The sequence below is a fragment of the Crocodylus porosus genome, unplaced genomic scaffold (assembly GCF_001723895.1).
Source record: "Crocodylus porosus isolate Cpor-Errol unplaced genomic scaffold, CroPor_comp1, whole genome shotgun sequence".
Lineage (NCBI taxonomy): Eukaryota > Metazoa > Chordata > Crocodylia > Crocodylidae > Crocodylus > Crocodylus porosus.
This window is the reverse complement of record NW_017728944.1, coordinates 4,677,818-4,704,962: the sequence shown is the minus strand read 5'-3', so window position 1 is coordinate 4,704,962 and position 27,145 is coordinate 4,677,818. Positions and strand designations below refer to the sequence as shown.

The following is a 27,145-nucleotide window of genomic DNA, read 5'->3' as shown; positions in this document are numbered from 1 at the left end:
TGCTGGGATGGGCAGATGGAGGGGCTCCCCCAGCTGAGATGAGGGGAACTTCAGGGCTGTGCTGCTGTTTTATCTCCTCCAAGGCCTCAGCCTAGGGAATAACCTTGAGACAGAGCTGTGTGGGGGAGGGGAGCTGGAACCAGCCTTCCCCTCCACTCCTCCCCCGCCACCGCCTGGCGTGGACTGCCAATCGATCAATCTCAAGTTGTTCACTCCCTTTTGGGGTTGAAAATGCCTCCCCCACCCAAATCAAAGTCTCGGTACTGGAGTCAGCTGAAGGACATTCCTGTCTGAGGACTGGCTGGAGTGGGGCTGGGAGCACAGGATGTTATTGGAGCTGGGGTGGAGAGGTTCCCCAGGCTGGATAGTGGGGGCTGCAGGCCAGGGCTGATGGCCATCAGCAGAGCCAGAAGATGAGGGGCCTAGCTGGAGCTCCATAGAGAAGATAGGCTGGATGGGGGTGGGCAATGGGGATGCCTTTCCCCCAGGAGATGCAGCAGGGTGCCTGCTCTGGTGCTAAACTGGCTGCAGTGCTTGGGCAGAGGCCTAGTTTCCCTTAACTGCAGGATCCCTGGGCTGCCATGAGGCTGCACTGCCTGGGAAAGCAGCTCCTGCCCCAGTGATGTTTCTGGTAGTGAGTGTGTGCCAGTGGGAAGAAGCCCCAAGACAGTGGGTCCCTGCATGGTGGGAGGATGTGCCTATGTTTAGCTTAGCTCCTGGGGGCTGGGCTGTGGCAGAGGAGCTGTGCCTGTCTTGCTTATCGGGACACCACACCTTGCAGGGCGGAAGGAGAAGGGAGCCTCACACTCTGGGCTGCTGCTGGCAAGCTACTACCCAGAGCCCGGTCTGATGTGTCCTGGGCTTGCCCACTCTGGAGCTCCTGGGTGGGGTAGTAGTGTGTGGACCAGGAGATAGTGCTGGGATCAGGGCTGGCCTGACCCACCTTGGGGTGCCACTGCAGAACAGGAAAAGTACTCAAGGTACAGCGTGGCACTCCCCCACTTCCCCAGGCTTTGCCCCTCATAAGGGGCTGAGTCATAAAGTCTAGGAAGAGGGCCCAGCCAGGCCTTTTCTCTCCTGCCCACTGGGATCCACTCCACTGGGTGAGTGGGTGAGATATTGGGGAAAAGGGCTTCAGGGGGATGATGGAAGAGGCAGGGGCATGGTGGGGGTGGGTGGCATGGATACGGGGTTTGCGCAGCTGACCTGGTAAGGCAGGGCAGGGAGCTTCATTCCCTCTGTTGGGATGAAAACTTACTTCATGCCATCATGCTTAGTGCTCAGGAGTCAGGTGGGGCAGGGCTAGCCTGCTTAGGTAGTGCTGGGCAGTAGAGGCCAGTATTGGTTGTCCTGTGCTGCCCAGCTGGCTGCCTTACCCCTCAGCCAGCAGGGCCCCTAGGGCTGCTCCTCCCAGCTCCTGGGTCTGTTGGGGTTCCTGCCCCCCTTCACTGCACAGGCTCTTCCATGTCCAGGCAAAGGCCAGGGGCAGAGATGCCCCTGTGGGAAAAGCACCAGTGAAATGGTGAGGCAGGTGAGCTCTCTGGATCCCTGGGCTCAGAGGAGCTATGGCAGAGTGTCTGGGACTCAGGACTCCCTGGGTTCCTTTACCACGCTGGGCGGGGGAGAGGTGCGAAATGATTATAGACTAGAGGGAGCTGGGCCCCTGAGTTCTATTCCTGCCTCTGCCCCTCACCCTTCTTGCTGTCCCTTGCTCTGTGCCTCAGTTTCCCCATCTGCAAAGAGGAAATGGTGCTGGAACTTTCCCCACGCGGGGACATGAATATATGGAACCCCTCCTGCCTCAAGGAGCCATGACCCGTCCTGGCAGCAGATGGATCCATTGCTCTGCCACAGCTTTCCCCCTAGCACATAGCCAACTGTGGCAGTAAATCAGGGAGGTACCGAGAGCCTGGTGCCTGCAAGGAACCTTGCCCTCCACAAATCTGGGAGAGCTGCGCTGGAGATGGGGGGGGATGGGGGGTGCTTGGAGTGAAGGATGCCACCCATCTAACACCTCTGAATGGCCCTGGGCAGCGGGGCAGTACAGCTTTCCATGTTGTATAGGGAAGCTGAGCCAGAGAGAGAAATGAGCTACACACAGCAAGCTGATGGTAGTATGGGGAACTGAATCCTTGTCTCCTATGTCTTGGGCTAGTGTTCATCCCTCTTTTCCTTTGGCTCCTAGAGACATCTCCCCTTAACCCTGGGTTCACCCACCTCAGCTCCACTCTGCCCTGCACAGCTGCACCTGCTAAATCAGGGGTCGGCAGCCCCCAGCATGCATGCCAGAACATAGCACATGGAGGCATTTTGCTTGGCATGCGTGCCTTGGGGCAGACGGCAGGGAAGGAGGTAGGGCTGCGCTGCTACAACAAGGATCGGGTCCCCCACCATCCACCCCTGGCATGCCAACGTCTTACATGTTGAATTTGGGGTGTTTTTGGCACTCTGCCCAAAAACGTTACCAACCCCTGTGCTAAATGGGTCTCTGAGCTACCCCTGACTGCCCTGTTCCCCTCCCCTCTGCAGGATGGCTCTCGCCAGCGGCCGGTGCAGAAAAAGAAGACTGTGTCCTTCAGCACTATGCCCAATGACCGGAAGATCAACAGTACAGCAGCCTGCATCTCCTTCATGCTGGAAGGCTGTGAGATGAAAAAAGTACGCTCCAACTCCCGCATGTACAGCCGCTTCTTCGTGCTGGACCCTGACATGCGTTTCTTGCGCTGGGAGCCTTCCAAGAAAGACTCAGAGAAGGCCAAGATTGAGATCAAGTCGGTCAAGGAGGTGCGGGTGGGGAAGAAGACTCCTGTCTTGCGAAGCAATGGACTCTCCGACCAGTTCCCTGATGAGTGTGCCTTCTCCATCCTCTATGGGGACAATTATGAATCCCTGGACCTGGTGGCTACCTCAGCTGATGTAGTGAATGCCTGGGTAATGGGGCTGAGGTACTTGGTGTCCTATGGGAAGCACACACTGGAGGCACCCGAGGCTGGCCATCCCAGCCTCCGGACCTCCTGGATCTCCTCTGTCTTTGACCTTGCTGACCTAGAGAAGGCAGGCCGCATCCCTGTCTCCCGGGCCGTGCAGCTCATCAAGGCCTTGAACCCAGGCATGAAAGCCTCCACCATTGAGCTGAAGTTCAAGGAGCTGCAAAAGGCCAGTGAGCGGCCAGGGGGAGAGGTGGCATGCGACCTCTTTGTGGAGGCCTACTGTGAACTGTGCACCAGACCTGAGATCTTCTTCCTCATGGTCCAGTTCTCCAGCAACAAGGAGTACCTGGGCCTGAAGGACCTGATGATATTTCTGGAGGTAGAGCAGGGCATGGAGGGCGTGACAGAGGAGATGTGCCTGGAGATAATTGGCAAATATGAGCCCTCCAAAGAAGGCCGGGAGAAGGGGTACATGGCCATTGATGGCTTCACCCGCTACCTTCTCTCCTCTGACTGCTCCATCTTTGACCCACAGCACCGTAAGGTATGCCAGGACATGGCACAACCCCTCTCGCACTACTACATCAGCTCAGCCCACAGTGCCTGCCTCCTGGAGGACAACTTCTGGGGCAGCTCGGACATCAGTGGCTATGTCAGCGCCCTGCGCACAGGCTGCCGCAGCCTCGAGCTGGTGGTGTGGGACGGGCCGGATGGTGAGCCTGTGGTCTATGCTGGCCGCTCGACTACCTCCCGTGTGCCCTTCCGCACGGTGGTGGGCGTTATTGACCAGTACGCCTTTGAGGCCTCGGACTACCCTCTCATCCTCTGCCTGGCTGTGCGCTGCTCACCCCCCCAGCAGAGGCTGATGGCCCAATACATGAAGAAGAGCCTAGGGGCGAAGCTGTATCTGGACCCCCCAGACCCTGAGGAGGCTTATCTGCCATCCCCAGAGAGACTCAAGAATAAGATCCTCATCAAGGGCAAGAAGCTGCCGCCCAACTGCCATGACAGTGAGGGGGATGTGACGGATGAGGATGAGAGCCTGGAGCTATCACGTCGCCTGGGAGAGGATGACAAAGAGCAGCCTGAGGGGGGAGGGCTTCGCCGGCTGCGGCTGAGCCGGGAGCTGTCCGAGTTGGTCAGCTTGTGCCAGTCTGTGACTTTCCGGGATTTTGAGGCCTCACGGCGGGGGCAGTGCTACTGGGAGGTCTGCTCCTTCAGTGAGGTTGAGGCTGGGCGCTTCGCCAATGAGTGCCCTGAGGAGCTGGTGGGTTACAACAAGAGGTTCCTGTCACGGATCTATCCCAGCGCCATACGTATTGATGCCAGCAACATGAACCCCCAGGACTTCTGGAAGTGTGGCTGCCAGATGGTGGCCATGAACTACCAGACACCGGGACTGATGATGGACCTCAACGCTGCCTGGTTCCGCCAAAACGGGGGCTGTGGCTACGTCCTGCGCCCCTCCATTATGCGGGAGGAGGTGTCCTACTTCAGCGCCAATGCCAAGGACTCGCTGCCCGGTGTCCCTGCCCAGCTCCTGCACCTCAAGATCATCAGTGGGCAGAATCTGCCCAAGCCCAAGGGCTCAGGTGCCAAGGGTGAGGTAGTGGAGCCCTACGTGTGTGCAGAGATCCATGGCATCCCAGCTGACTGCGCTGAGCACCGCACCAAGACAGCTTTGCAGAGCGGGGACAATCCTGTCTTTGACGAGAGCCTGGAGTTCCAGATCAACCTGCCTGAGCTGGCTGTGCTGCGCTTCGTGGTGCTGGATGATGACTACATTGGGGATGAGTTCATTGCCCAGTACACCATCCCCTTTGAGTGCCTGCAGACTGGCTACCGCCACGTGCCCCTGCAGGCACTGACTGGCGAGCCCCTCCCCAATGCCACCCTCTTTGTGCATGTGGCCATCACTGACCGCCGTGGTGGGGGCAGGGGGCACAAGCGGGGGCTCTCAGTGCGTAAGGGCCGTCGGGTACGGGAGTACACCTCCACCAAGGCCACCGGCATCAAGGCCATTGACGAGGTCTTCCGCACGGCCACCCAGCCCCTGCGGGAAGCCACTGACCTCCGGGAGAACGTGCAGGTACCAGACTGGCCCTGCAGAGGGGCTGGGCCTGGCAGTTGGTGTGGGTGGGGTGGGAGATAGGATTCAGGATTCCTGGGCTCTATCCCCAGCTCAGGGAGGGACGTGGGGTCTGATGGGTTGGTGCACGAGGGCTAGAGGCTGGACCCTTCTCTCTCTTCTCATCTTGCCTCTGCCACTGAGTTGTTGTACAGCCTTGGGTGGGCCACTGAACCACTGCCTCAGTTTCCCCCCTGTAACGTGGGGATTGAGCAAAGGAGTCACCAGGGCAAAGCTGAGCTTTGAGCGGCACCTTAGCAGCCCCTTCCACAGCTACCCCCTGTGGGGTGCATGCACCCCTGAGCAGCCTCATGACTGAACTTTTCAGCTAGCAATGTAGCAACAGGACAGTGTTGCCCTTTTTTCTATCCCAAGTGGCCTCAGTGCCAGCCGGGGGCTCTGGGTCCAGCTACCCAACAGGCAAGGCCCTCGTGCCCCTGCTTTTCTTGCTCTGCAGTTCAATATTCAAGCAGAACAGAGTGGGATTAAGGGCAGGTCTGGGGGTGAGGATATGGTGCCAGCAGCTCCTGGGCTTGAGCACTATGCATCTGGAGCAGTTCCAGTGCAGCATCCCCACCCCACAGCTGGCTCCTAGCACTGGCTCTGGGCCTGGAGTCAGTCTCTGTCCTTGGGAACATGCTCAAGCCATTGCTGCACTGGGACCTTGGCGCTGTCATCCACTTTGGCTTCAGGGCCCAGGGCTGAGATTTGTGCTGTCTCTGCTGGCATGTCTCTCTTTAGGCCCCGTTCCCTGTTGCCTTGTGCCTTGTAGAACGGCTGCCCTCTGGCCTTCCACTGGTCGGGTTTTCACAGCCACTGAACACTGGAGTGAACCACTGGGCAGGCAGCAGTACAGTGGAAGAGACAGGCCAGGGGCAAGGGCTGTGTCCCCCAACCCTCCCCCTCCCTCCTCACCGCTTGCTGTCTGTGCCCCTAGCAAAGTCATCTCCTGGATACCTCCCTCTCCCAGAGCAAGAAAGGGAGTTGGGTCAGGGGTGCAGCTGGGCAAAGAAGGAGCTGTCTGGTGCTCTGATTGGGATGGAGACAGTGGGCACAAGAGTGATGCCCAGCCCTGTGGCCCCCTGCACACTTGCCCTTCAGGAGCACCCAGTGCATTGGGTCTGGCAGAGCAATTCTGGGGGTGGGGAGCAGCTGCCCAACAGAGAGAGACCAGGGAAGGTTTCATGGCGGGGAGGTCCAATGATGGGAGCCATAGGGAAAGTGAGCAACTTGGAGGAGGGAGAGAAGGGCTGGCATGGTTGTGCATCTCCCAGTGCCTCCTGTCTATGGAGGGCATGGGAGCTGGTACAGAGGTCTGAGGCTGTTGGGCAGGCCTGGGGTTTCTGAATGGTGCTTAAGGGAGGGACAGGGGAGGGAAGGGAAGGAAAGGCGGCTGGGGAGGGGGGAATCAGTACAGGGTAGCTCTGACTCAGTGCCCTGGGGCAGGGGACACAGCTCACTCCATCCACAAGCAGATGGCTGCCCGGGGTCCCAGCTGGGGACACTGGGCAGGAGCTGCCCACCCTCCTCTCCCTCGCTAGTAAGGCACCTGCTGCCAGTCCCACTGCCCTTCTCCTGCCTACAGAATGCTCTGGTGTCCTTCAAGGAGCTGTGTGGGCTCACGCCAGCGGCCAACATGAAGCAGTGCATCTTGACAGTGGCCACGTGGCTTCTGCACAGCGAGGGTGCCCCCACCGTCACACTCAACCTGGGTGAGCAGTACCCGGCCATGGAGGCCCAGGGACCCATCCCCGAGCTGCTGCGCAAAGTGCTCACCGCCTACGAGACTGTAAGCACCTTCCCCTGCAGCCAGGCCTCCCGTCCCTTCTTCCCCCCACAATAGTGGTATTGGGCCAGGCGGGGGCCATGCTGAGCTGGCTGCAGCTGGGGCTGCCTGCTTTGGGCTGAACTGGAGGGCACTTAGTCTGACCCCCAGCAGCAGTAGGAGGGTCCCAGCCCTTTGGGTGGTTAATGGGTGCTTCCTTGCCTGTCCCTTTTCCCCCAGTGCCTAGGCTAGTTTGCAGGGAACAAGCCAGCACCACCCTCTGCCCTGGCCTCTTCCCAGGAGAGAGGACGAAGCCCCAGCTGGGCAGGGAAAGGACCGTGATTTATTTTGCCACGTGCTGCACTGCATGGCTTCCCAAATGACTCACTCTGGAGCTGTGACCCAGCAGCTCCAAGAAGCAGCCCTGGCCCTACCTGCAGCCCCCTCAGGATCCCTTACATCAGCACAGCCCTGGAGACTGGGTTCCCCAGTGCTGGAGCTGCAGCATGACCACCCCTTCCCTGTGCACACATGACCCCTGCCTTGGCATAGGGTTGGGGGGGGTCTGTCGCTGGAGCCTCCCTTCTAAGTCTGCCAGGGGGTGGGAAGTGCACCCCTCTCCTCCCCCACCCCAAGACATTGTTCCATAGTAGCAGTGTCTGTGCTGGCGCCACAGCCCTCCCCCACTCCAGTGCTCCTTGGGGTTACTTGCTGGGTCACCAGGCGTCCTGCGGAGACGTGATCCCGCCTGGCAGGAGAAATCCCATTAATAGCAGAAGCCGGAGCCGCTTCCTTCCTTTGTGTTCTGAGGAGGCCTGGCGTCTGGCCAGACGTGAGCTGTGCAGCACCTGGTCTGAGCCATTGTTGGGACCAGCGGAGCTGGGCCTGGCAGGGGATATGGTTCACTGACCATCCTGGCAGAGGGTAGAATCCCTCCCACCTCTGCCAGGAGCGTCCCCTTCCCCTGGATGCAAAGGGAACGTGCTGGGCTGAAGGGCCAGAGCTGAGGGGAGGTCGGACTGCACGGGGGGGTTGGTGCTCGAACGCATGCACACCTGTAGCATGTGTACAGGAGGTCCAGCACGGCTTCTGAATATTGGCACCAAGTTTCTCCCGCAGGTGCTAGCTCCTGGAGTCGAGGTAGGCATGGGGGAGGGAGGGAGGGGAAGAGAGGGGGCTGAACAGTCTGCAGCCCAGCCCCCTCACTGCCATTTCTCCTCCCTCCAGATGATCCAGACCAGCCGGACCCTGATTGAATCCGCCGACGCAGTATACAGCAAACTCATCCAAGCCCAGCAAGCAGGTGTGTCCAGGCAGGGGCAACATGGCAGAGGCCCAGGAGGAGCATAGGGAGAATATGCCAGCCCTGTTGCACCACGGGAGCTGGGCATATTGGCCCTGAAGTACCTTAGCAGGTCTCTGGTGTCTGGGAATGGGGGAAAGGTGTCTGGGGATTGACACCCCCCAGGAGTCAGAGGGGCTGGCCTTTGTGCTGCTATGGAGTGACACGTGCCAGCAAGTTTAGGCTGGAGCCTGCCTCCTCTCTCTACCCCAGGGGAAAGGCCCTATGACCCATCCCAGACCCCAGCACCAGGTCATCTTGGCCTTCCCTTGCTAGTGCAGTATGGGCAGAAGTGATGGTGCCTGCCAAATGGAGCTGCTGCTTTGACCTTGCTTGGAGGGGATGCAGTCATCCTGAGGCTCATGGCCTGTTGCTTTACTGTGTGGAGGGCAAGAGCCATCACTACTCTGTGGCATGCCTGCATGTGGGTCCTAGCAAAAACACTGTGGGGTGCTGTAGCAGCTGGGCTCCACAGGTAGTCATGTATGGGTGAGGGGGGATGGAGGGGAGTGCACGTGCCCAGGGAGGGAGTGTGGGGCATCTCTTTGGCTGCCCTAGAGGGCATGTGACTGTGGTTTGGCTCTGGTTAGCCCACTGTGAGGGGCAGTGGCTGTGTGATGATGGGGGCATTTCTGTCTTCTGAGCCTACTGCTGGGGCAGTCCAGTGTGCAGAGCTAGTGGCGGATGGGATGTGGTGGAGATGGTCATATGGCCCCAGCTAGCTCTGGGAGAGCCATTTCCTGCTGCCATGCTGGGGCCGCTCTGAGTGGCTCACACTCTGCAGGCCCTGTGCCCAGCCTGCTGTGGTTTTCACATGTGCCTGGGCTGGGGGGAGGAAGCAGAGAAACAGCAGGAGCCTGCCCCATCTCCCAGATGTCAGCTCCCAGACTGGGCCACTTTCTACTGAGACACCCAATCCATGGAGCGGGTGTGCAGCTCCCAGAAATAGCTTGTGTGAAGCCGAAATCCCTTGGGGCACCAGGGGTGTGAGAGGGGATGTGACCTGCAATTGCAGGATGCCTTTGCCAGGAGCAGCCTCCCCATGAGCTTTGTCTCCCAGCAGAGCCGGGCACTAGCAGGTGGGTAGTAATGGGCCCTGTGTGGGGAGGGGGAGAAGTTCGGAGCAGCACAAAGGAGGCTGATGAGGAAGCGGAGAGGAGTCATTAGCTGCCAAACGCCAGAATATAATTAGCATCAGCAATAACAGACTGGGGCTGACGGGAGAAGTGGCAACTGCATATGATGACATAAAAGACACATGGTTGAACCCACACAGGCAGGTGCTGCTGTCAGACTGCTTTGCCCCCACCTCTGAGCTCTGCCAGGGGCCTTGTGTATTGACCCTAGCCTGGCTTCCCTGACACTGCTCTGCTGGTGCCCTTCATGCCTGAGCCACAGACACTGCTAACCCAATTCTGGGCTGTCTCTTGCCCCTGGCTCTGCCATGCCTCCCCAAAGCTACCTTCTGTCCTAGCCCTGGGGTCGCTCTCAGGCTCAGCCTTACCAGTGCCCCTCAGTTCCAATCCATAACCCCGGCTGTGTCTATCCTGGGGTCTATGCTCTTCCCAGCCTTGCCAGTGCCACTCCATCCAGACCTGCATCCCCCTGCTATCCTTGCCATGTCTCCAGCCTGCAGGTGCCCCGCAGCTCCAGCTTCGCAGTGCTCTGCATGTACAGTGACACACCACTGAGCCAAGTGCCAATGGAAGCAGCACTGCAGCCCCTCCCACAAGTGCCCCATGGCTATAGATAGCAGGCCTAAGCTGGAGTCTGCGGCAGCTTGGCTATCAATATCTCTGGGAGAGCCACATCCCTGGAATGCTATAAGCAGCCTGGGTGGTATGGGTCAGCCAGGCTAGGATGGGGCTCCCAGCCAGGCCAGTGCCCATGCTCCCCAGTTTGCTCTGCCCAGGAAGGGCTGGGGTCAGGCTGCTCTTTCTTGTCCTCCACTCTAGCTCCCTCTGCCCTAGTTTAGGCTACTGCCTTCTCCCCCTGCCCCATCCCTGTGTTCTCTCTCCTTCCTGCCTCTGTCTCTTTGCCCTACCTAGGGGTTTCTGGCTATGGTTTAGTTCAGGCAGAATCCAAAGAGTGCACCCCCCAGCAGTGCTGCAGTGTCCCCTAGGGCACACAGCAGGTACATCTAGGATTTACTGCTGGGGAAGGTGCAGGATCAACAAGGAGGGCATCCCCAGCCAGCATCTCCCTACCATTTGCCTCATCCTACTCCAGGAAGACTCCAGGCACAGAGGGGATGGTCCCCTGGTCCATTCCAGCCCTTGCTTCCTTGCCAAAGAGGTAGCTAGCACAAATCTAATGTGGTCTGGCTCCCACAGCCTAACCATGCTGGGCCCCATAGCCAAGCTCCCATATGCCCGCCCCAGGGAGCTTGCAGCTGGCTCTGTGCACCAGAAACAGGCAGCGTGGCCTAGCCTCTGCAGGAGGCACAGCACCTGCCAGGAACACCCAGCCCCTGGGCAGAGCCTTCCCAATCCATCACCCAGCAGGAGCAAGCTGCCTTCCCAGGTCCTCCCTGGTGGCAGCTGTCAGGCAGGAAGAGCAGGGCAGGGCCGATGCCTCCAGCCCCTGGGAGTGTGGCAGGCGAGCCCCCTAGCTTAGCTGCTTGCACCTCTTAGCCTGAGTCAGATGTCATTGCTGTCCCTTGGGCCTGGGGTGATCAGCACAGAGCTGGAAGATACTCTTTCTCACGGCCCAGGCTCTGGGCCCTGCCTTGCTCACTGGGCCCCATGGGTCCCAGCAAGCCCCCTGCTAGGAAGTTGGTATGGCTCTGAGGGGGCTGATTGATGGCGAGTGGGCGATCTGCAGTTGTGTGGGTGACCTTGCGTGGGCCTGACATGTGCACTGCGTCAGAGAGAGGTAAATATAGAACATGCTGATGAGGGCTCCGCATGGGGCGTGTTCAGCTCCTCGTGTACGCAACCACTGGGTCCCAGCGAGCAACACAATTTCCTCCCTGAATGGGAGAGATTTGGACAAGGTGAGCTCAGGGAAGGTCCCACTGGGATTCTGGAGTGCAGTGGGGATGTGTGTGCTGTGTGATGGGTCACTCCTGAGGTATGGGGCAGCATGTACTGAGTTGGCAGAGACACTCCTTAGCACACTGTTACTCCTGGGTTTTTGGCCAGTGGCTGTGTAGTGCCAGGGCACCCTTCATGTTCAAGCTTGATGCTGGTTGCTCCTGGCTTTGTCTCCATTCATTTCCCTGAAGCCTGTTCCCAGTGTCACAGCCACTGGGTCTTCCAGCCCTCCCCTTCTTGGGATGGTCTGAGGCTTCCCAGACTCCTCACTTCCTAGCCGGCTCTCCTGCCAGCTCCTGTTACCATCAGGAGAGTTAGCAAGCCCAGAGCCTGTCCTGTGCCTGCCCAGAGAGCCTGCCTACTGGTGCCAGGGGAAGGGTTAATAAATGGGGGTCAGAAGGGGACCAGGCACTCTGCGTTGGAAGGAGGAGCACAGTGTGCAGGACCCTTTGTGGGCTGGAGGTGCGCCATAGCACCAGGATGTGCTGGGATGCCCCGTGGGCTGCTGTGGACAGGGCATCTAGGACTGGTACAGTGGGGATGGGTCCCTGCTCTTGTTCTAGGGATGGTGACACATTCCGTGGTTTCTTCCTTTCTCCCACAAAACATGAATCCTCCCTCCTGAACTCCCCTCCCAACCCCAAACCTCTGCAGGCCCATCTCTGCCCCCAAGCACAGCGCTGTCCCCCAAGCCATGCAGCCCTCACATGCAATGCCTCCCACTGGTAGCAGTGGGAGAAAATATTATTTGGAGGGGCTGAGGGCTGTTGCAGGGCTGACATGCACCGGCAGTGGAGGAGCATGTGGCAGGGGTGCTGGGTGTAGCGCTGCAGCAAGAGGGGTATGGCAGTGGTGCCAAGCAGGACAGTGGCATCATGGTGCTGCAGCCGTTGCCAGCTGCTGCAAATTAGTTTGGGAGGGGGCTAAGCCCTGTTAGCTCTGGCCTTCTGCTGCCTGTGCCCCCCACACCTCAGTGTCTGCATCCTAATATGTCTCCAAGCCCCACAGGCAGCCCTGCAACACTGTACCCTGCTCCTGCTGCCCCTGGCCCTCAGCTGCCCTCTGCCCCAGAGCTCCCCCCACAGGCTGCTTTGTAGCCATGGCACATGGCACATGGCTGGATTTGCTGCAAGGTGAAGGCTGGGAGCAACTGGTTCCTGCAGGGGAGGCTGGCAAGGAGTGCTCCTCCCCCTGGCAGGCTTTCACCCTCCTCTAGCTGTGGGATTTGGTAGCTGTGCTCGAGAATGGACTGTGGGGGTACAAGGCACTTGTCCTGCTCCAAAGATCAGTCCCTTGTTGCTCAGCATGAAGAGCAAGAGGACATGGCTCTAAGTTGCTAACTCAGCTGTGGGCTGCTGGCGAGTCAGCAGGAAACAGCCTCACGTCCCTTGGCATGCTCTGGAAGGGCATCTCCTCCCAGCTGGAGATGTGATATGCCCCACACCCAACGTGGCACAAACACAGACCTGCCTCCCGCACTTCTCCACCTCAGGGTGCCCCTGGCTAGCAGCACCATGGCAGGGCATCTCTTTTGGCTTGAGGGGGGAGGGGAGCAAAAAAGGGGCCCTTTTAACTGGCAGAGCAGCATGAAGGGGCAGGATGCAGAGGACAATTTGTCTGTGCCCTGGCCTCAGACTCTGGTACATGTGGAGCTCAGGGCAACAGAAGCTACTGCTGCTGCTGAGTGGGAGTGTGTATGTGGGGAGCTCTCTGGCACTGTGCGGGTGCAGCCAGCTTGGGCAGCTCTGTGCTGATCCCAGCTGTTCCCCTCTGCCCCTTCCCCTCCCCCTTGGCCAAATGAGTGCTGTCCCAGGGCTGGTGCCCTTCTGGCCTTCGCAATGCACAGTGCGGTGCAGGACAGTCACAGTACAAACCCAGTCCTGGGCACTTTGCCTCTGGCTTTGCTGTAACCCCTGGGGCTGTCTCCTTGCCAGCTTATTGGTGCTGGCGGCCCATGCCCTGCCCAGCAGCATCTTCTGGATCTCCACCTGTGATGATGCCGTGGCCCTGGCTCGATGGGCATGTGTGTGACACTCTCCCCTGTGCTCTGTCTCTCAGGGATGGATTTCCACAAAGAGCTGCACCGGCTGGAGGCCAAGGAGGGGCTAAAGGGCAGGAAGCTGCAGAAGGCACTGGAGAGTTTTGCGTGGAACATCACTGTGCTGAAGGTAACATCAGGCCCTGGCTGCTGTAGGGCACAGAGAAGTGCCCAGTTGCCCAAGGGTGGCTGAGCCTGGAACCCAAAGACCAGCACAAGTGAGAGCCAGGAGTGCTGCTCCCAGCTCTGCTGCAGTGAGGGTCTCCCTGCCTCTCCCATGCCTAAGTTTCCCTAGCTACAGAGCGGGGCAAGAGTGAGAGCTGAGGCCTGCCTGTGAGGTGCTTTGTCAAGGCAAAGCACCAGACCCTGCTTCCTCTCCCCAGGGTGCTGTGACATCTGACAAAGCCAGGGCATGGTGAAACAATTGTTCTCCCCGCAGCTGCTGCAGAGCAAGGCATCAGCCCGTGACACCAGGGCCTGTGAAGAGCGATTGCAGGGCCCGTCCTGTGCCTTTGCACAGCACCTGGCAAACAGAGATTCTCTCCCTTCGCCCCAAGCCCTTCTACCAGGGGAACAAGCCAAAGGAGGCAAAGGGGAGTCCTTTAGCAGGAGAGTTAGTAGCAGAGACTGATCCAGAACCTGGGAGTCCTGGCTCTCAGTCCAGCGCTCTACCTTTTAGGCCCCACTCCCCACTTGCTGGGCTAGTGCTGGGCTAGTGCTGGGAGCGGCACATCGGACCATGTAGTAGGCCTCTGGGGTAGTCACAGCTGTCTGTAGTTCTGCAGAACCAGCCCAATGCTCAGCCCTATAGGCCACCTGCTACAGGCCCAGACTCCCCTGGGAACTAGCTGAGTTGAGGCTGGTGGTGCTGATGTGGTGTGGGCTGTGGGGGTGGTGCACTGGCAGTGAGCGTAGCCTCTCAGCTGCAGCGAAGGGGCAGGGAAGTAAGTCAATGCTCTAGTAGGGGTGGAGGGCTGTGCCACTGACCCCTCCTCTGCCCCTCCTTAACTGACACAGGGCCCTGGCTCTGCTATCTCTGCCTCCCCCCAGCATCTTCATTACCCCCACCCTTGGACCAGGCACGCTGCTCTCCCAGTCTGCGCTGGGGCTAGAGCCAGAAGTCACCTCCCTAGGGGAAAAGAGCTTTTCTGCTGACTGCAGCTGTGCAGCAGGGACTTGGAGCTGGGCCAGAAGCCAGGAGCAGAATGGCCCCTGGATGTGCCTCCAGGCTCTGGGTTTCAGTGAGCAGCCCACTGTTGCAGTGGCTCTTCTCTAGCATGGTGCTGGGTACCCCTGGGCCTACTCTCTGCCTACCTTTGCATGAGCTGTCTGCAGGGGGTAGCTGGGGCAGTCTGGTTTTCAAGGCAGACTGCAGAGTGGGATGCTGCCCTTGAGTGCAGGGTGACCACCCATCCCTAATTGGGCGGGACAGTCTTGAAATATAATGTTCAAATCCGGGTCCAAGACTGAATGACTGTAGGACTGTATTTGTCCCAGATTCCCCTCCACACAATCAAACCGTAGCAGTATCACGTGTAGGGATCTGGGTTTTCTGCTTGCTGCTTGGGGCTGGGGGTAGCAGGTTTCAGGGGGCACTACATGCTTGTGTGTGCGCACACACGTACATGGCCAGCAATACAGTCAGGCAGCAGTGGAGAACAGCTCCCCCAGCTGCCTGCAGGTAAGTCTATGGGAGGAGGGGGGAATAGGCAACATGGAGGAGGGGGCGGCGGAGCATATTGAGGCCCCCAAGGTGAGGGAGGGAGTGGGGCAGGGTTGGGGGCCGGCGGTGCTGCCTGGCCAGGGCATTGCATGGGGCCCGGGCTGAAATGCACAGCTGCAGGGATCAGCCGGGGAGCAGAACAGAGCTACGGAGCCATGGGCAGCTTGTCCAAGGGGTGTTGGGGGGGGGCAGCTCCCTGCCACTGTGTGCACACCTGGATAGGATGACCACCTTTTCAAAATGGAAGGGTGGGACACATGCCCACCTGTCCTCCCCTTCCCTCCCCCCCTTCTGCCATGGCAGGGCTAGTGGGAGGACAGCAAGGCAAGAAGCCCTGAGTCCGCAGTGGGCAGCCCACATCCAGCCCCACCCCTCACCCAAATCTGGAGGGCATATCTCCCCCATGGCCTTCCCCCAGGAGTGTATACAGTGGTGGGGAGCTGCACCCTCTGCCCCCTGGATGAGCCACCAGTGCCCTTGCCATAGGCCCTATTCACTGCCCCGGCTAGGCAGCACCCCCAGCCCTTGCCCCACTCTGTGCCTCACTTTGGGAGCCTCAGTCTGCCCCCCCTGCTCCTCCTATGTCCCCTCTCCCCCACAGAGTTACCTGTAGGAAACTGCTCTCCATGCTGCCTGGGTGTATTCCTGGCCACGTGCATGTGTGCGGTCATGCTCATGGCACTCTGTGTCCCATTCCCCGCAGTCCAAGTACTCTCTTTCATAGGGAGATGCTGTCAGCCTGCAAGGGGAAACCTGCCATTTTCCCATGTTTTTTCATGGTGAATGGAAAACCCAGATCCATGCACAGCACTGCAAATGGGGGACAAATATTATCCCAGAGTCATACAGCCTGGGACCAGGACTTGATGTTCCCATTACAGGACTGTCTGGGCTAATTAGGGATGGGTGTTCACCCTACTCCCAGGGATGGAGGCATGTGGGGCATGTGCCTCCCTTACATATTTTTGCTTGGGGCAAGAGTGGATGCAGGCTGCCTGCTGTAGATTTAGGGCTCCCCACCCTTCCCCGGGGCCTTCTGCGACCCAGTGGGCAGGACCCAGCATTGGAGGACAGAGCTGGGCAAGGAGGCCTGGCGTGCTGCTTTTGTGTTTTGAAAAGGTGGTCACCCTACTTGAGTGCAATCTTGAGCTGCCATCCTTCCCTGCTCAAGGAGCCGTCCAAGCAAGGATCCCATGGGCTGTTCTTGGAAGGGTAGGGTGAACCCCAGTGTCCTGCACCCTCCATCTCTCCCAGGCCTGGCTGCTATATGCTGGTTTCTAGAGTGAGGATGCCCCAGGGTGTGTGGGTAAAAGCAGTTGTGTGGGATCTGGGGCTTCTCAATGCAGGAGTCTGGAGCACATGGTAGGTGGGAGCTCTCCGGTTCTGGCTGCCGGATGGCCTGGGAGCCATGCGGCAGTGCAGTGCTGCCATCTTGTGGGCATTGCAGGCTGTGCCCAGAGCGTGCTCCAGCTGGGGCAGAGGAACCTTGAGTCAGTGTCCAGGCCAGTGGAGGCTGTGAGAGTAAATCCATTTGCAGAGTGAATACCATGCAGCTGGGTGGGGGATGGGGTGGAGCAGGGAGCTGAGCATCATCCAGTGCCTCAGCTGCATCATGCATCTCTAAGGAGGCTGCCCACACACAGGATAACAGCCTACTCTGTGGCCAGCTGATGGAGCCACTCCTTTAGCTGGTGCCCCTTGTCCGTGCTCTGAATGCTAGAGGTCCTGGGTTTGACCCCAGCTCACAGCCATGGAGTGGGTGGGCCTTCAAGTCCCAGTGCCAGCTCAAAGCCTCTGGTGTCTTTCCCCTTCTCAGTGCTGAGCTAGGGCAGCTACTGCCTCTGAATCCCACCTGGTGTCATTGCTCTCCCTGCATAACTGATTTGTGGGGCCCCCTTGGTAAGGTGCCCCCGGGCTGTTTTGGCAATACATAAACATTGGAGCTACATGAAAAGCTCTCCCCAACTTCACCTCTCTTTCCCATGACCTGGGGCAGTGTAGGGGGCAGCTGGTTCCCTGCCCCATGTGTAGATCCTGCTTGCTGCTGGACTGTACCTTGCCATGTGACCTGCATGGTTCTGAGCAGGAAGGCATGGAGCTCCAGTACTACTCTGGGATTTCAGGTGGCACCAGAGGCAACAGTCCAGCCAGTCTCCCCAGAATTGGGTGAGGGAGTCAACACTGCTCAGTGACAAGAGACAGTGCCGCCACCACCCTAGGCTCTGCCATCCTCCAGCTGTCAAAGGCTCTGGCCAGTGCTGGTGCTATCTGGTACAGAAGATGCGTGAGGGTAGGCACCCCCAGGGCCAGGTTCTTTTGGATTTGGGCAGCTCCAAAGCAATGGCCAGGGGAGGGGCACAGTCCTATCATGCTGTGGCCTTCACGTGCAGTGAGTGGGGGGGGATAGCTGGCCATCCCCTAGCCCCTGTTGCAGCCTGAGCCCTGGCTAACAGAAGGGACCCCTTGCTTTCTGTGCTCCAGCCTCTGCTGCAGGATGAGTTTTGCCCCAAAGGTGAGGAGACCACAGCAAAACCCAGCCTCCATTCCTACCTCCAGCCCTGAGATGGGGAGGGGACTGCCTTGGGGGCTGTGCTGATGGGCCCTAACACCCCCTGCCCCCACCTGACCCTTGGCTTTTCCCCTGCTGCAGGGCCAAGCTGACTTGCTCAAACAGGCCAAGGCAGAGGCACTGGACAACCTGTGGCAGATCCACAATGCCGGACAGTCCTGTGGCATCGGCAGGAATGGCTCAGCCTCCCCAGAACCCAGCCGGGTCCGGACCCCACTGGAGCCCATTCCTGAGACAGAAGGAGGCAGTGACGTGGCATCTTGCTGACCGCGGTGTGGGGCACTGGGGCCTGGACTGAGAGAGTGGTCCAGCCAGCAGGCGGAGGCCCCATGGCTGCCCCAGTGCCTCAGACCCGGGACTGTGGGGGCACCCTTGGCCCCTTGTGTCCAGAGACTCCAGCCAGCTTGACGGCTTTTTATCATGAATTTTAAAGACTTGGCAGTGGCATTCTTGGCAGCGCTACAGCTGGCCATTCATGGGGTGTCCTTCAAGGAGTGTTAGCAAGGAGCTGATAGGACTCTGCTGGGCCCCTTGAGCAGCCCAGGCACAAGGGAGGTGATATCTCACTGAGACCTGGCAGATGAATTTGTGGCTCCTACAGAGTCGAGGCAGAATACATGTGGGTGCAGTCCACACAGGCACCAGCAGAGTCCCTGTATGGACAGAGGTTCTTTGGAGCTGGAAGGAGGTTCAGAGCCGAAAAGAGGTGAGAAGTGAGGAGCAGCTAGTGCCAGGCTGTCTGGAAGTCAGTCTGATCCTTATCCCCACAGCTCTGAGCTTTCTTCTGTGCTTCCCCTGGCCTCACCTCCTCTCCTGCCTTGCTGCTGCTTTCTAATGAAAGGCTCCATCCTGCTGCAGGTAGCTAGATTCAGAAGGGGCCCTGGGAGCATATGTGTGCGCGCGCATGTGCGTGCGCATGTGCGTGCATGCATATGTGCATGTGCGTGCATGTGTGCACACACATGCATGCGTGTATGTACGTGCATATGTGCGCATGTATGTACATGTGTATGTGTGTGCATGCATGTGCATCACTAGCACTTGTCCACGCACTGGCCCAGAGGTCATAGCTGCCCTTTCTGACTCGCCTCATTTGCTGAGGACCCTGGCCTGGCTCTCAGGTCTGCTGGGTGTTCATCAGATCTGGGACAAACCAGATGAGCTGCCTCAGGCAGTGGGGAGCAGCCAACATAGCTGGGATGGTCCCAGCTTTCCTACCTGCCGTCCAGACCAGCATTCCCAGTGGCTGTCCTGCCAGGACCCCTGGGGTGTGGATTCCACCTAAGGCATTCATTCTTAGGAGTCAGTGCTTAGGGGCTGCCCCATCCACAGATGTCGCTCAGAGGCTGCAGGTGGGAGGCTTGTAGACATGGCTTAGCCATGGGGTAGAGATCCAGACCTGCCCTGGACCAACCAGCTGGAGGCAAAGAGAAACATGGGCTGACCAGCAGGGAAACCATATTGACTTTCCCTCTGGGATGAGGTCCATGTTTAGAGGCATCTACGCTAAGACAGGTTGAGCTGGGTGGGGGTAGGGGTGGGAGTGGGCAGTGAAATGGGGCTGCATGGCTTTGGCCCACCTTTGCTTCCTGGGAGTGCTCCGATCAGTGGGTCTGGCCCAGCTGGAGTCCCCAGTGCTCAGGCTGGATCCACAGGCAGGGGAAAGCTGGGCATGACATCTCCCCACCTCCACTATCCCTGGGTGTGTGGTGTGTAGGCTCCAAGCAGCAGAGTGTTATAAAGAGTGTTAGACCCCAAGCTGATGCCACGGCTGTTCCTGTTTCCATGCTCCCGGCTGGTATTTCTGGTGGGGAGGGGAAGGAGATCTGGCCAGGGGGAGGCTATGCCAACAGCAGAAATCTTCCTGTTGTGTGGGGATAGGGGCCTGCTTATCCCCAGTGGGGGTCCCTGGGTCAGGGCAGCCATGAGGCAGGGAAGACGAAGCTGGAGGTCAGGGGGACTGAGCACAAAATTGGAAGCAGCATGTAAGTCTATTCTCTGCATGGTTCCCCCTCACTGTCACTTCTGTGGTGACAGGCTGCAGTGCAAAGGGGGTCCAGGAAGGAGGAGGAGGAAGAGGATAGCAGGGGCCTCTAATCCCTGTTACTTAGGGACTAGGAGGGTAGCATTAGAAGACTGTCTCTCGGGGGCCAGCTGCAGAGAAGTAAGCAGCACTGGAACAGATATAGAGGAAGGCTACAGACAGCTACCTGAGGCAAGAAGTACTGCAACAAGCCACTGGGCAGGCCTGCAAGCAGACAGGTAGCTCAGGAGCAGATGGGAGACAGCTGGGCAGACGGCAGTAGAGCAGAGCAGGATAAGTCATAGGCTGAGCAGAACCACCTGAGCTAGTCAGAGGTTAGGTGACCAGAGAGGAATGGCACCCAGAGTACTTAAAACCTGACTCTAGAGCTGGAGGGGTACTCTGGCCCTGATTTGTGGAGGACAGAGCTCCTGAAAGCCCAGGCTGCTAACGCAGGGAGTCCAGTCATTCCAGGGAAGCTTGAGGGACTTGGTGGTAGAGGACTGGAAGCTGTGGGGACCTGGAGACTCAGGAGATGGGAGGTTTTGGTGGGCTGATAGGGGTGGTATGTAGGCCATGGGTGGGGTGCCTGGAGGGGCACTCCATGATACAGAGGGCTGAAACCCAAATAAGTGCCTTGCCACAGTCTGGAACCCTGGGGGCTGTGAGGGCTAGAGCTGAGATGGCCCAGGGGGGTCAGAGTGTGATTAGGGAAGGAGCTGAGACCAAGACTGAGCCCTGCAAGCGTTTGGGATTCAGCTGGTTGTGTGGGCCAAGGCTAAGGAACTCCTAGGCTAAGGGTAACAGCCCAGGAAGAGCAAGGGGCTCAGAGGGATGAGATCTGGATAGGGTCAGTGTTCCAGTGAAAACTGAGAGACATGTATGTGTCTAAGGTGGCAGGAGGTCATGATTAAAGCCCTTAAGCCAGTCAGTGCCTAGAGGGCCCCAGCTCAGGCTGGCAGAGCCCAGTGCAAGGGAGGAGAGTCTCAAAGGGGACTGGAGTCCCACAGTGAGTGAAACTGTGTGTCCAGAAAACTCACATTGGGAGAGAGTACCCTCAGAGACCAATCTCAGCATCCAGGCATGGCACAGGATAACAGGGTGATACCCTGAGAGGGCAGAGGGGAGCAAGCAGGACATGCAGGGCCACTGGGGGTGCCATGGCCATCTGTGGAGGCTGGGTCCAGACCTAGGGCAGGTGACGCAGAGAAGAGGCACCTTGGGATACACTTCTGTTGACTGCGATATGCAGCTGCCCCATGGACTCCTGGCATCCCTCTATCTTGGTAGTGACCCCACACTGCAAACCCCCCTGGATCGGGATGTTGGCACTGCCATATATGTTCCCCCAGCACAGCATGGGGCTTGTCTCTGCAGGCTTTACTGTTGCTGGTCTGACAGCAGCTCACCCTGAAGCTTCTGCTCTGTGTCCCCTGGGGAGTACCAAGGCTGTGTTTCTTCCCCCCGCCCCCCTTGGCTCCTGCCACATGGAGAGCCTGCCCCAACCACAAGCCCCCTGCCAGCTCTACCCAGTAATGCTTCCCCCAGTATAAAAGCAATTAGGTGATATCTCTGCTGGCAGAGCCCCCACCCCTTGCCAGTGTGAAGTCTCCCAACACCTGGAGGCTCAGAACCCAGCCCTGATTTCTCCCTGTTGAGCCTGGTCCTGCATAGGCAGCAAGACCAAGCTTCATCCAGTGCCTGTGGGAGGGCTGGGCCTTCAAGCCCCCCAGCTCATCCTCAGAGCAGATGCACTCTGGCAGCTCCTTTCTGCTGCCCCCTGTTAGGGGCCCTGTGCCCTTAGCTGAGGTTGGCACAGGGGGGAAAGTCAGTACCAGTCTTGGTTTGGGCCCTGCTCCCATTGCACTGAACACCTGCCCCCCCCTGCCCATCCCTGCTCTCACAGAACAGGACCTGACCTAGGAGATGGGGTGCCTGGACCACTGGTGATGTGCAGGGGACACCTCTGCTTCCTAGCCCTTCCATTGCAGCTCATCTCCCTAGATGCCAACCTCAAGCTAGACCTGTTGTGCATGCAGCTCTACCTCATGTTGCACAGACAGTTGCACCACCCTGTCCCCTCCAGCCTGCAGATGCTCCCTCTCACAGTCAAGCTCCTGGGCAGCTGGAAACCCTCGCTTGGGAGCCCTAGTCCAAGCTGATGGCAGCAGGGACATCCATGTAAACTTTTCCCCTGCCTACCATGCTCATTAGATAGATTGTCATTGTGGCAACAAGAGGCCTTGCCCTCTTAGGAAGGACCAGAGGCAGTGCCTTCTCTTTCCCTTGAGTGCTGGTGTGGTTGACACAGTCCTGCACAGCCTGGGATGCTCCTTGGGTTCCCACCAGAATGGGATGGATAAAGCCTCCAGCCTCCTTCCCTTCAGGAGCTCTGATTGCCTGGGAACAGCCAGGCAGATGCATCACCTCACTGCTGATGGTGGCTGACAGGTGAGTGGAGATAGTGTGTTTAACTCCCAAGCTGCCAGCCCTATGTTCATTCTGGTGGTCATGGTTGTGTAGTGGGTGTCTCTTTCGTCCTGATGCCTGGACTGTGCCCTTTCTCTGGGCAGGGCTGGATGGGCAGCCAAGGGGTGCAATGGGGGCACAAACCACCCCTTGTGACTGCAAAGAACCCTGTACAATGGGTCTTGGCTTTTGTGGACTTGTCACAAGCTTCTGAAGAGGGGGATATAGGGCTTGCCCTGGGATGACTGGCTTTGCCTATGGGGCATCCCCATCAGCAGATGCCTCCTTAAGCTCTGCCTGGTTTGCCCGGGTCATGCTCTGCAGGATGCTGAGGTGGCTGGATGCTGAGGTGACTGGGTGCAGAGGTCCCTTCTGCAGGGTGAAGGTCTGATGCCCTCTTGGCTCTGTGCATGACGCAGCTGGATGCAGCTTCTACCACCTTGAGCTCTGTGTCAGATCCAGGTGGAGCCAAAGGGGGGATAAATGCTTCCTCACAAGTCATGAAGCCAGAGTGCTGCCTGAGTGCTTGAAGCCTCAGCAGAGGTAAGGGCTACTCCAGCCATGAGGGCTGGTGGGTGGGGGTGGTCTTTTGGGGATGGAGATGAGGGTAAAGGGGGAGCTTCCAGCAGAGCCAGGCCATGGATGCCATGCCAGTCCCTCCAACACAGCAGGAAGTGACAAGGTCTGGGTTTGGCTGGCCATTCCCCTTTGTGTAGAGGTAATTAGTCTAATAGGGCCCAGACAAATAAGCCCCCCATGCCTGCCTCAAGAGCCATCATTGTCTACAGCCAGCCAGGACCATCCTGCCCACCCTCTGCTCCCTCCTCAGCACTGACCTTCCGCCCTTTTGTGCTGCTTAGACGGCAGATTCCTTAGGAAATTACAGACTCATTAGCACCGGGCTACGCAGGGAGTCGGACACCCTGCATAATGAGCCACCACAAATGAGGGGAAAGGCCAGACCGGTCTCCAGGCTACCAGGAACAATGGGAGCGGGTCTCCCGGAGACCAGCCCTTTCTGCAGCCCTGGCCCCTCCATATCCAAGAGGTATTTTTGGCAGTGCCATTGTCCCTGGGCTGGAAAGGGCTGTGAATGGGCCTCCAGGGAGTGCAGCCCTATAAAAGGCCGGGCTGCTGGGAGAGCAACTCAGGGTGTCTCTACACCTTGTCTCCCACGGCTGGTCATGCCACATCTCTGCTCAACCACCTGAAGACACCTTGGAACAATGGAGGCGCCAAATGCCAAGGTACGTCTCCCAGGGCCCTGAGGTCACGCATTGGGCAGAGCCAGGCCGGGAGGCTCATGGAGGCTGCAGGGAGCTGCAGAGGAGAAGATGCTCGCGGAAGGGTGGCATGGGGGTGGGAGGGACAGGAGTGGACAGACGGGTGGGGAACAGAGCGCAGGACCTCTGACCAGGATAGGGTGTGTTGCCTGAAATCCAGTGACAGCCAGAGGCTGGGGATCCCTGCCCTGCTGAATTCACTGGGCAAGTCCTGCCAGCCCAGCTCCAGTATGGGGTGTAGGGACCCCCTGACCCCAGCCATGTGCTCCCCTAGGCAAACTGGCATGAGCAGCCTAGCCCAGCTCTGACCCTTGGGTCTCTGAGAGGGGACCAAGGTTTCATGGGGCTGGGGGGAAGCTCAAAGCCTCAACCTGTCTCTGGGAGGGGGACCGATGTCATTGCTAATAGAGTAAGGGGGCTAGAAGCCAAGACTCCTGGTTCTGTTCCAGTCCATGGGGGCAGGTGACCCATGGAGGAGTCTTGTGATGTTGGACTAGCCAAAGGTGGAGCCATTAGAAGAGAGTGCCCCCTGGGCTGAGTGCAAAGGTGGCGACATTAGGAATGGCATCCAAGTGGGACAGGGCAGTGAGTGACAACGGGAGCTCTGTGCCTGCAGCTGGCAGGGAGAGGCGGGAACCTTCTGTGACCAGGCAGGAGGAGGAGGAGGATCTCCCCTCGGGCTGGGGTGGACAATTATTTGGGCCAGAGGGCCACTTAGGGAGTTCTGGTGAGCTGCTGCAGGGCAGGTCAGCAGCTGCCCCCCAATTTCTTGGCCATCAAAAGCCCACCAAAACTCCCTATGAGGCTCTTGCTTGGGCCCCAGCCCTGTGCTGTCACTGCCTGGTGATCCCAGCCTGGCCCCAGGGTCTCCATGGAGACCAGTCTGGGACCCCTGCAGGTTGGGCATGCTCAGCTGGATGGATGGGATAGGGCTGCAGGTGGGTGAGGAGTGGCATCTGGGTGCAGTATGGATGGACAGGCAGGGCTGGGGCTGGGGCCAGCACAGGACCAGGGCCCAGGACAGAGCCACGATCCACTCCCTGCACATCCCTGCCTGCAGAACTGGTGCCCATTGCAGGGACATGCAGGCGGTGGATCATGGCTCTGCCCTGAGCCTGAGCCCTGGCCCTACACTGTCACTAACCCACAGTCCCAGCCCTGCCTGCCTGTCCCACTCCTAGATGCTGCTTTCCATGCACCTGCGGCTCTGTCCCATCTGCCAGGCTGAGCGTGCCCTGCCTGCACGGGTCCTGGGCTGGTCTCCATGGAGACCCCGCCCTGTTGCCCAGTGCCCCTGGAGGTGGGTGCAGGGCAGACAGGCCAGGGTGCCCAGGCAGTGGGTCTGGGTCTGGCAGCAACAGAGACACTAGTAGCAGCAGCTGGAAGGTGCTGCCATGGGACTGCCTGGAAGCAGAGCCTGACTGCCGCGCCACCCCCAGCTTAAGGCAGTGGGACCTGCAACACACACCACAGCCTGGGCACCTGGGTCAGGAGGGGCTGAGACCCCCACCGCTGGCTGAATAAAATCTCTTGGTGGGCTGAATCTGGCCCATGGACCATATTTTGCCCAACCCTGCCCTAGGACTTGTCAAGGGGACAGACAGTCACAGAAGCTTCAGGCCAAGAAGTGCTGGTCCCAGGGATCCCAGCCAGCCCTTCTTGGGGGTGGGTTATATTCTGTCTCTGCACTTCCCTGTGCAGCAGCTGGGGGGCTGGCACTGGGCTGGATAGACCCCCTGAGCACCCCAGCTTGGATTTTGAAATGTGGGGGTACATGTCAGGATTAACCCTGTGACTGCCAGCCCTGCTTCTCAGCCACCCTGCTCCTACACTAATCTGCCCTGCCCCTTCACAGCTCCAGAAAGCTGCCTGCCTCCTGCTCCTCTTCTTGCTCTGCTCCCTGGCTGTGGCTCGGCAGGGTGTTCCTGATTGCTGTCGCCAGAAGACCTGCTCGTGCCGCATCTATGACCTACTGCATGGCATGGGCAACCATGCTGCTGGCATCCTCACCCTGGGCAAGAGAAAGAGTGGCTCGCAGCCCTTCCAGAGCCGGCTCTACCGCCTGCTTCAGGGCTCGGGCAACCATGCGGCCGGCATCCTCACGATGGGCAGGCGGGCTGAGCTGGCACCAGAGCACCCAGTCTTGGCCTGCCGCAATGCATCAGGCTGTCCCTCGGGCACAGATACCCAGCCGACTCCAGCGCGGGGAGCTTCTGACGCTGACCCCAGTGGCATCAGGGAGTGCATGGGAAAGATGGGGAAGGACTCTACCAAGAGCCAAGACCTGGTGGCAGCAAAGAGCTTCTACTGAGGTGGCTGGGGGAGCTGGCTCCCTGCAGGGGTAGGAGGGGGACAGGATCCCTGAGTGGGGGGCAAACTCCCAGGACTCAACCTCTGGAGCCATGTATAAATAAACACTTTTAAACACCCTCTGCATGGCCCCAAGCTGCACCCTGCCTGGGGACACCATGGGCACTGCCAGCCTTTTGCAAATAAACTAGCGTGACATTTCACTGCTGTCTTGTCCTCATGTCATCTGCTGGTAGCATGTTGGGTGGGCATCAGTGGCTCAGGGCCCTTCTGTGCAGCTTAAGAGAGCTGCAGACAGGGTCTTTGAGTGTGATGCTGAGGATTATTATGGGTTTGGTCCCCTCTGCCAGTACCTCTGAGCGTGTTCCTTTCTGCTCAGGTCGGAGCATGAGGGAGAAGAGGTCTGTCAGGGAAAGCCAGTGTCTGGGAAAGACGGAGCTGGGAGGGCTGACAGGATCCCAGACTCAAGGGAAACTGCCACACAAGATGTACCCTTCCGAGGGCATCTTCTGAGACAGCAAGAAGTAAGTGAGAGCATAGGATGAATCACCACTGGGCGCTAGCCTCATCAGGGCTCCAGGTGCCATCTTGCTGCCTCTCCCTGGCACATGAGATAAGCAGTCCCTTTCAGCCAAAGTGATGCTGCTCGAATCTTATCTGTGTGGGTGGTGAGTGGCCTCAGGCTGGCGAGCTGTAAGGTTTCACAGCCATCATGACTGGGACACAAGGAGTTTGCAGAGCAGCTCAGCTCCATGTACCCCTAGATCCCTGCCCCTTCCCACTGTGGAAGCCACAGGCCAGTTGGCTGTCCGGGGATAACCCATCACTGTCTGGCCCCTGCACACAGAAAGTGAATACACTACCTTTGTAAGCAAGGGTCTGAGCTGGGCTGGCTTACACCCACCTTGGACAGCTATGAAGGGCATGTGGGGTACTGGGTGGGCAGAGGGGGGGATGCAGCTTCCTCCTCTAGAGACATAAGCACTGGTGCTGCCCCTTCCCACACAGCTCTGCCCCACCCACAGCCTGCTCTTGAATGCAAGCATGTCCATGATAGAAGAGAGGAGATCCTGGGTGGCAGTGAGTGCTAACTGGGGCATGGATCCTCTGCTCAGTGAAGAGGGAGCCACCTGGCTTGGGTAAGGATCCTGCATCCCTACAGGGGTTGGACAAGCCAGGCCCTGAGCCCCTTCCCAATCCTTTGCTTTGTAGCAGGGTCCCCTAATGACTGCTGCTTGGAGGGTAGGAAGCCAACATTGGAGGGCTGCAATTAGGTAGGCAGCTCAGCAAGAACCAGCTGCAGAGTAGCAAGCAGCCAGGGGAAGCTACAAAGAGCTGAAGTGCAGATGGGGGCTGCCAGAGTGCTAGCTGCATGGGCACAGGCAGAGAAAGCTCCAGGCAGGTGGAAGGGCAGTGGCTGCAGCTCAGTGGTTTCAGTTGCAGCAGCACCTGAGAGCAGACTGACTACTGGACTAATTAGGAACCCCTGGGCAAGGTGAAGGCCATGTGACCAAAAGAGGTAAAGCCCAG

At 58.8% G+C, this 27,145-nt stretch overlaps 2 protein-coding genes across 5 annotated transcripts in view; both read left to right on the top strand.

The window, feature by feature from the left end:
- Positions 1–18,494, top strand: part of GHDC (GH3 domain containing) — a 47,881-nt gene extending 29,387 nt beyond the window's left edge. Inside the window, exons 1-6 of one of the 4 annotated variants that reach the window (XM_019550429.1) lie at positions 337–1,103; positions 2,530–5,019; positions 6,644–6,847; positions 8,051–8,126; positions 13,259–13,368; positions 17,612–18,494. In XM_019550429.1, the coding sequence (XP_019405974.1) occupies positions 2,584–5,019; positions 6,644–6,847; positions 8,051–8,126; positions 13,259–13,368; positions 17,612–17,797 (3,012 nt within the window). In that variant the 5' untranslated portion in view covers positions 337–1,103; positions 2,530–2,583 and the 3' untranslated portion in view covers positions 17,798–18,494. Of the gene's footprint in view, positions 1–336; positions 1,104–1,420; positions 1,523–2,529; positions 5,020–6,643; positions 6,848–8,050; positions 8,127–13,258; positions 13,369–17,611 lie in introns of those variants that run through there. The other 3 variants (XM_019550428.1, XM_019550427.1, XM_019550425.1) reach the window with 3 other exon arrangements.
- Positions 18,495–21,591: 3,097 nt separating this feature from the next.
- HCRT (hypocretin neuropeptide precursor) lies at positions 21,592–25,818 on the top strand. Its single transcript, XM_019550434.1, has 2 exons — positions 21,592–23,269; positions 25,161–25,818. The coding sequence occupies exons 1-2, from the start codon at positions 23,249–23,251 to the stop codon at positions 25,614–25,616; spliced, it is 477 nt and encodes a 158-aa protein (XP_019405979.1). The 5' UTR covers positions 21,592–23,248; the 3' UTR covers positions 25,617–25,818.
- Positions 25,819–27,145: the final 1,327 nt, after the last annotated feature.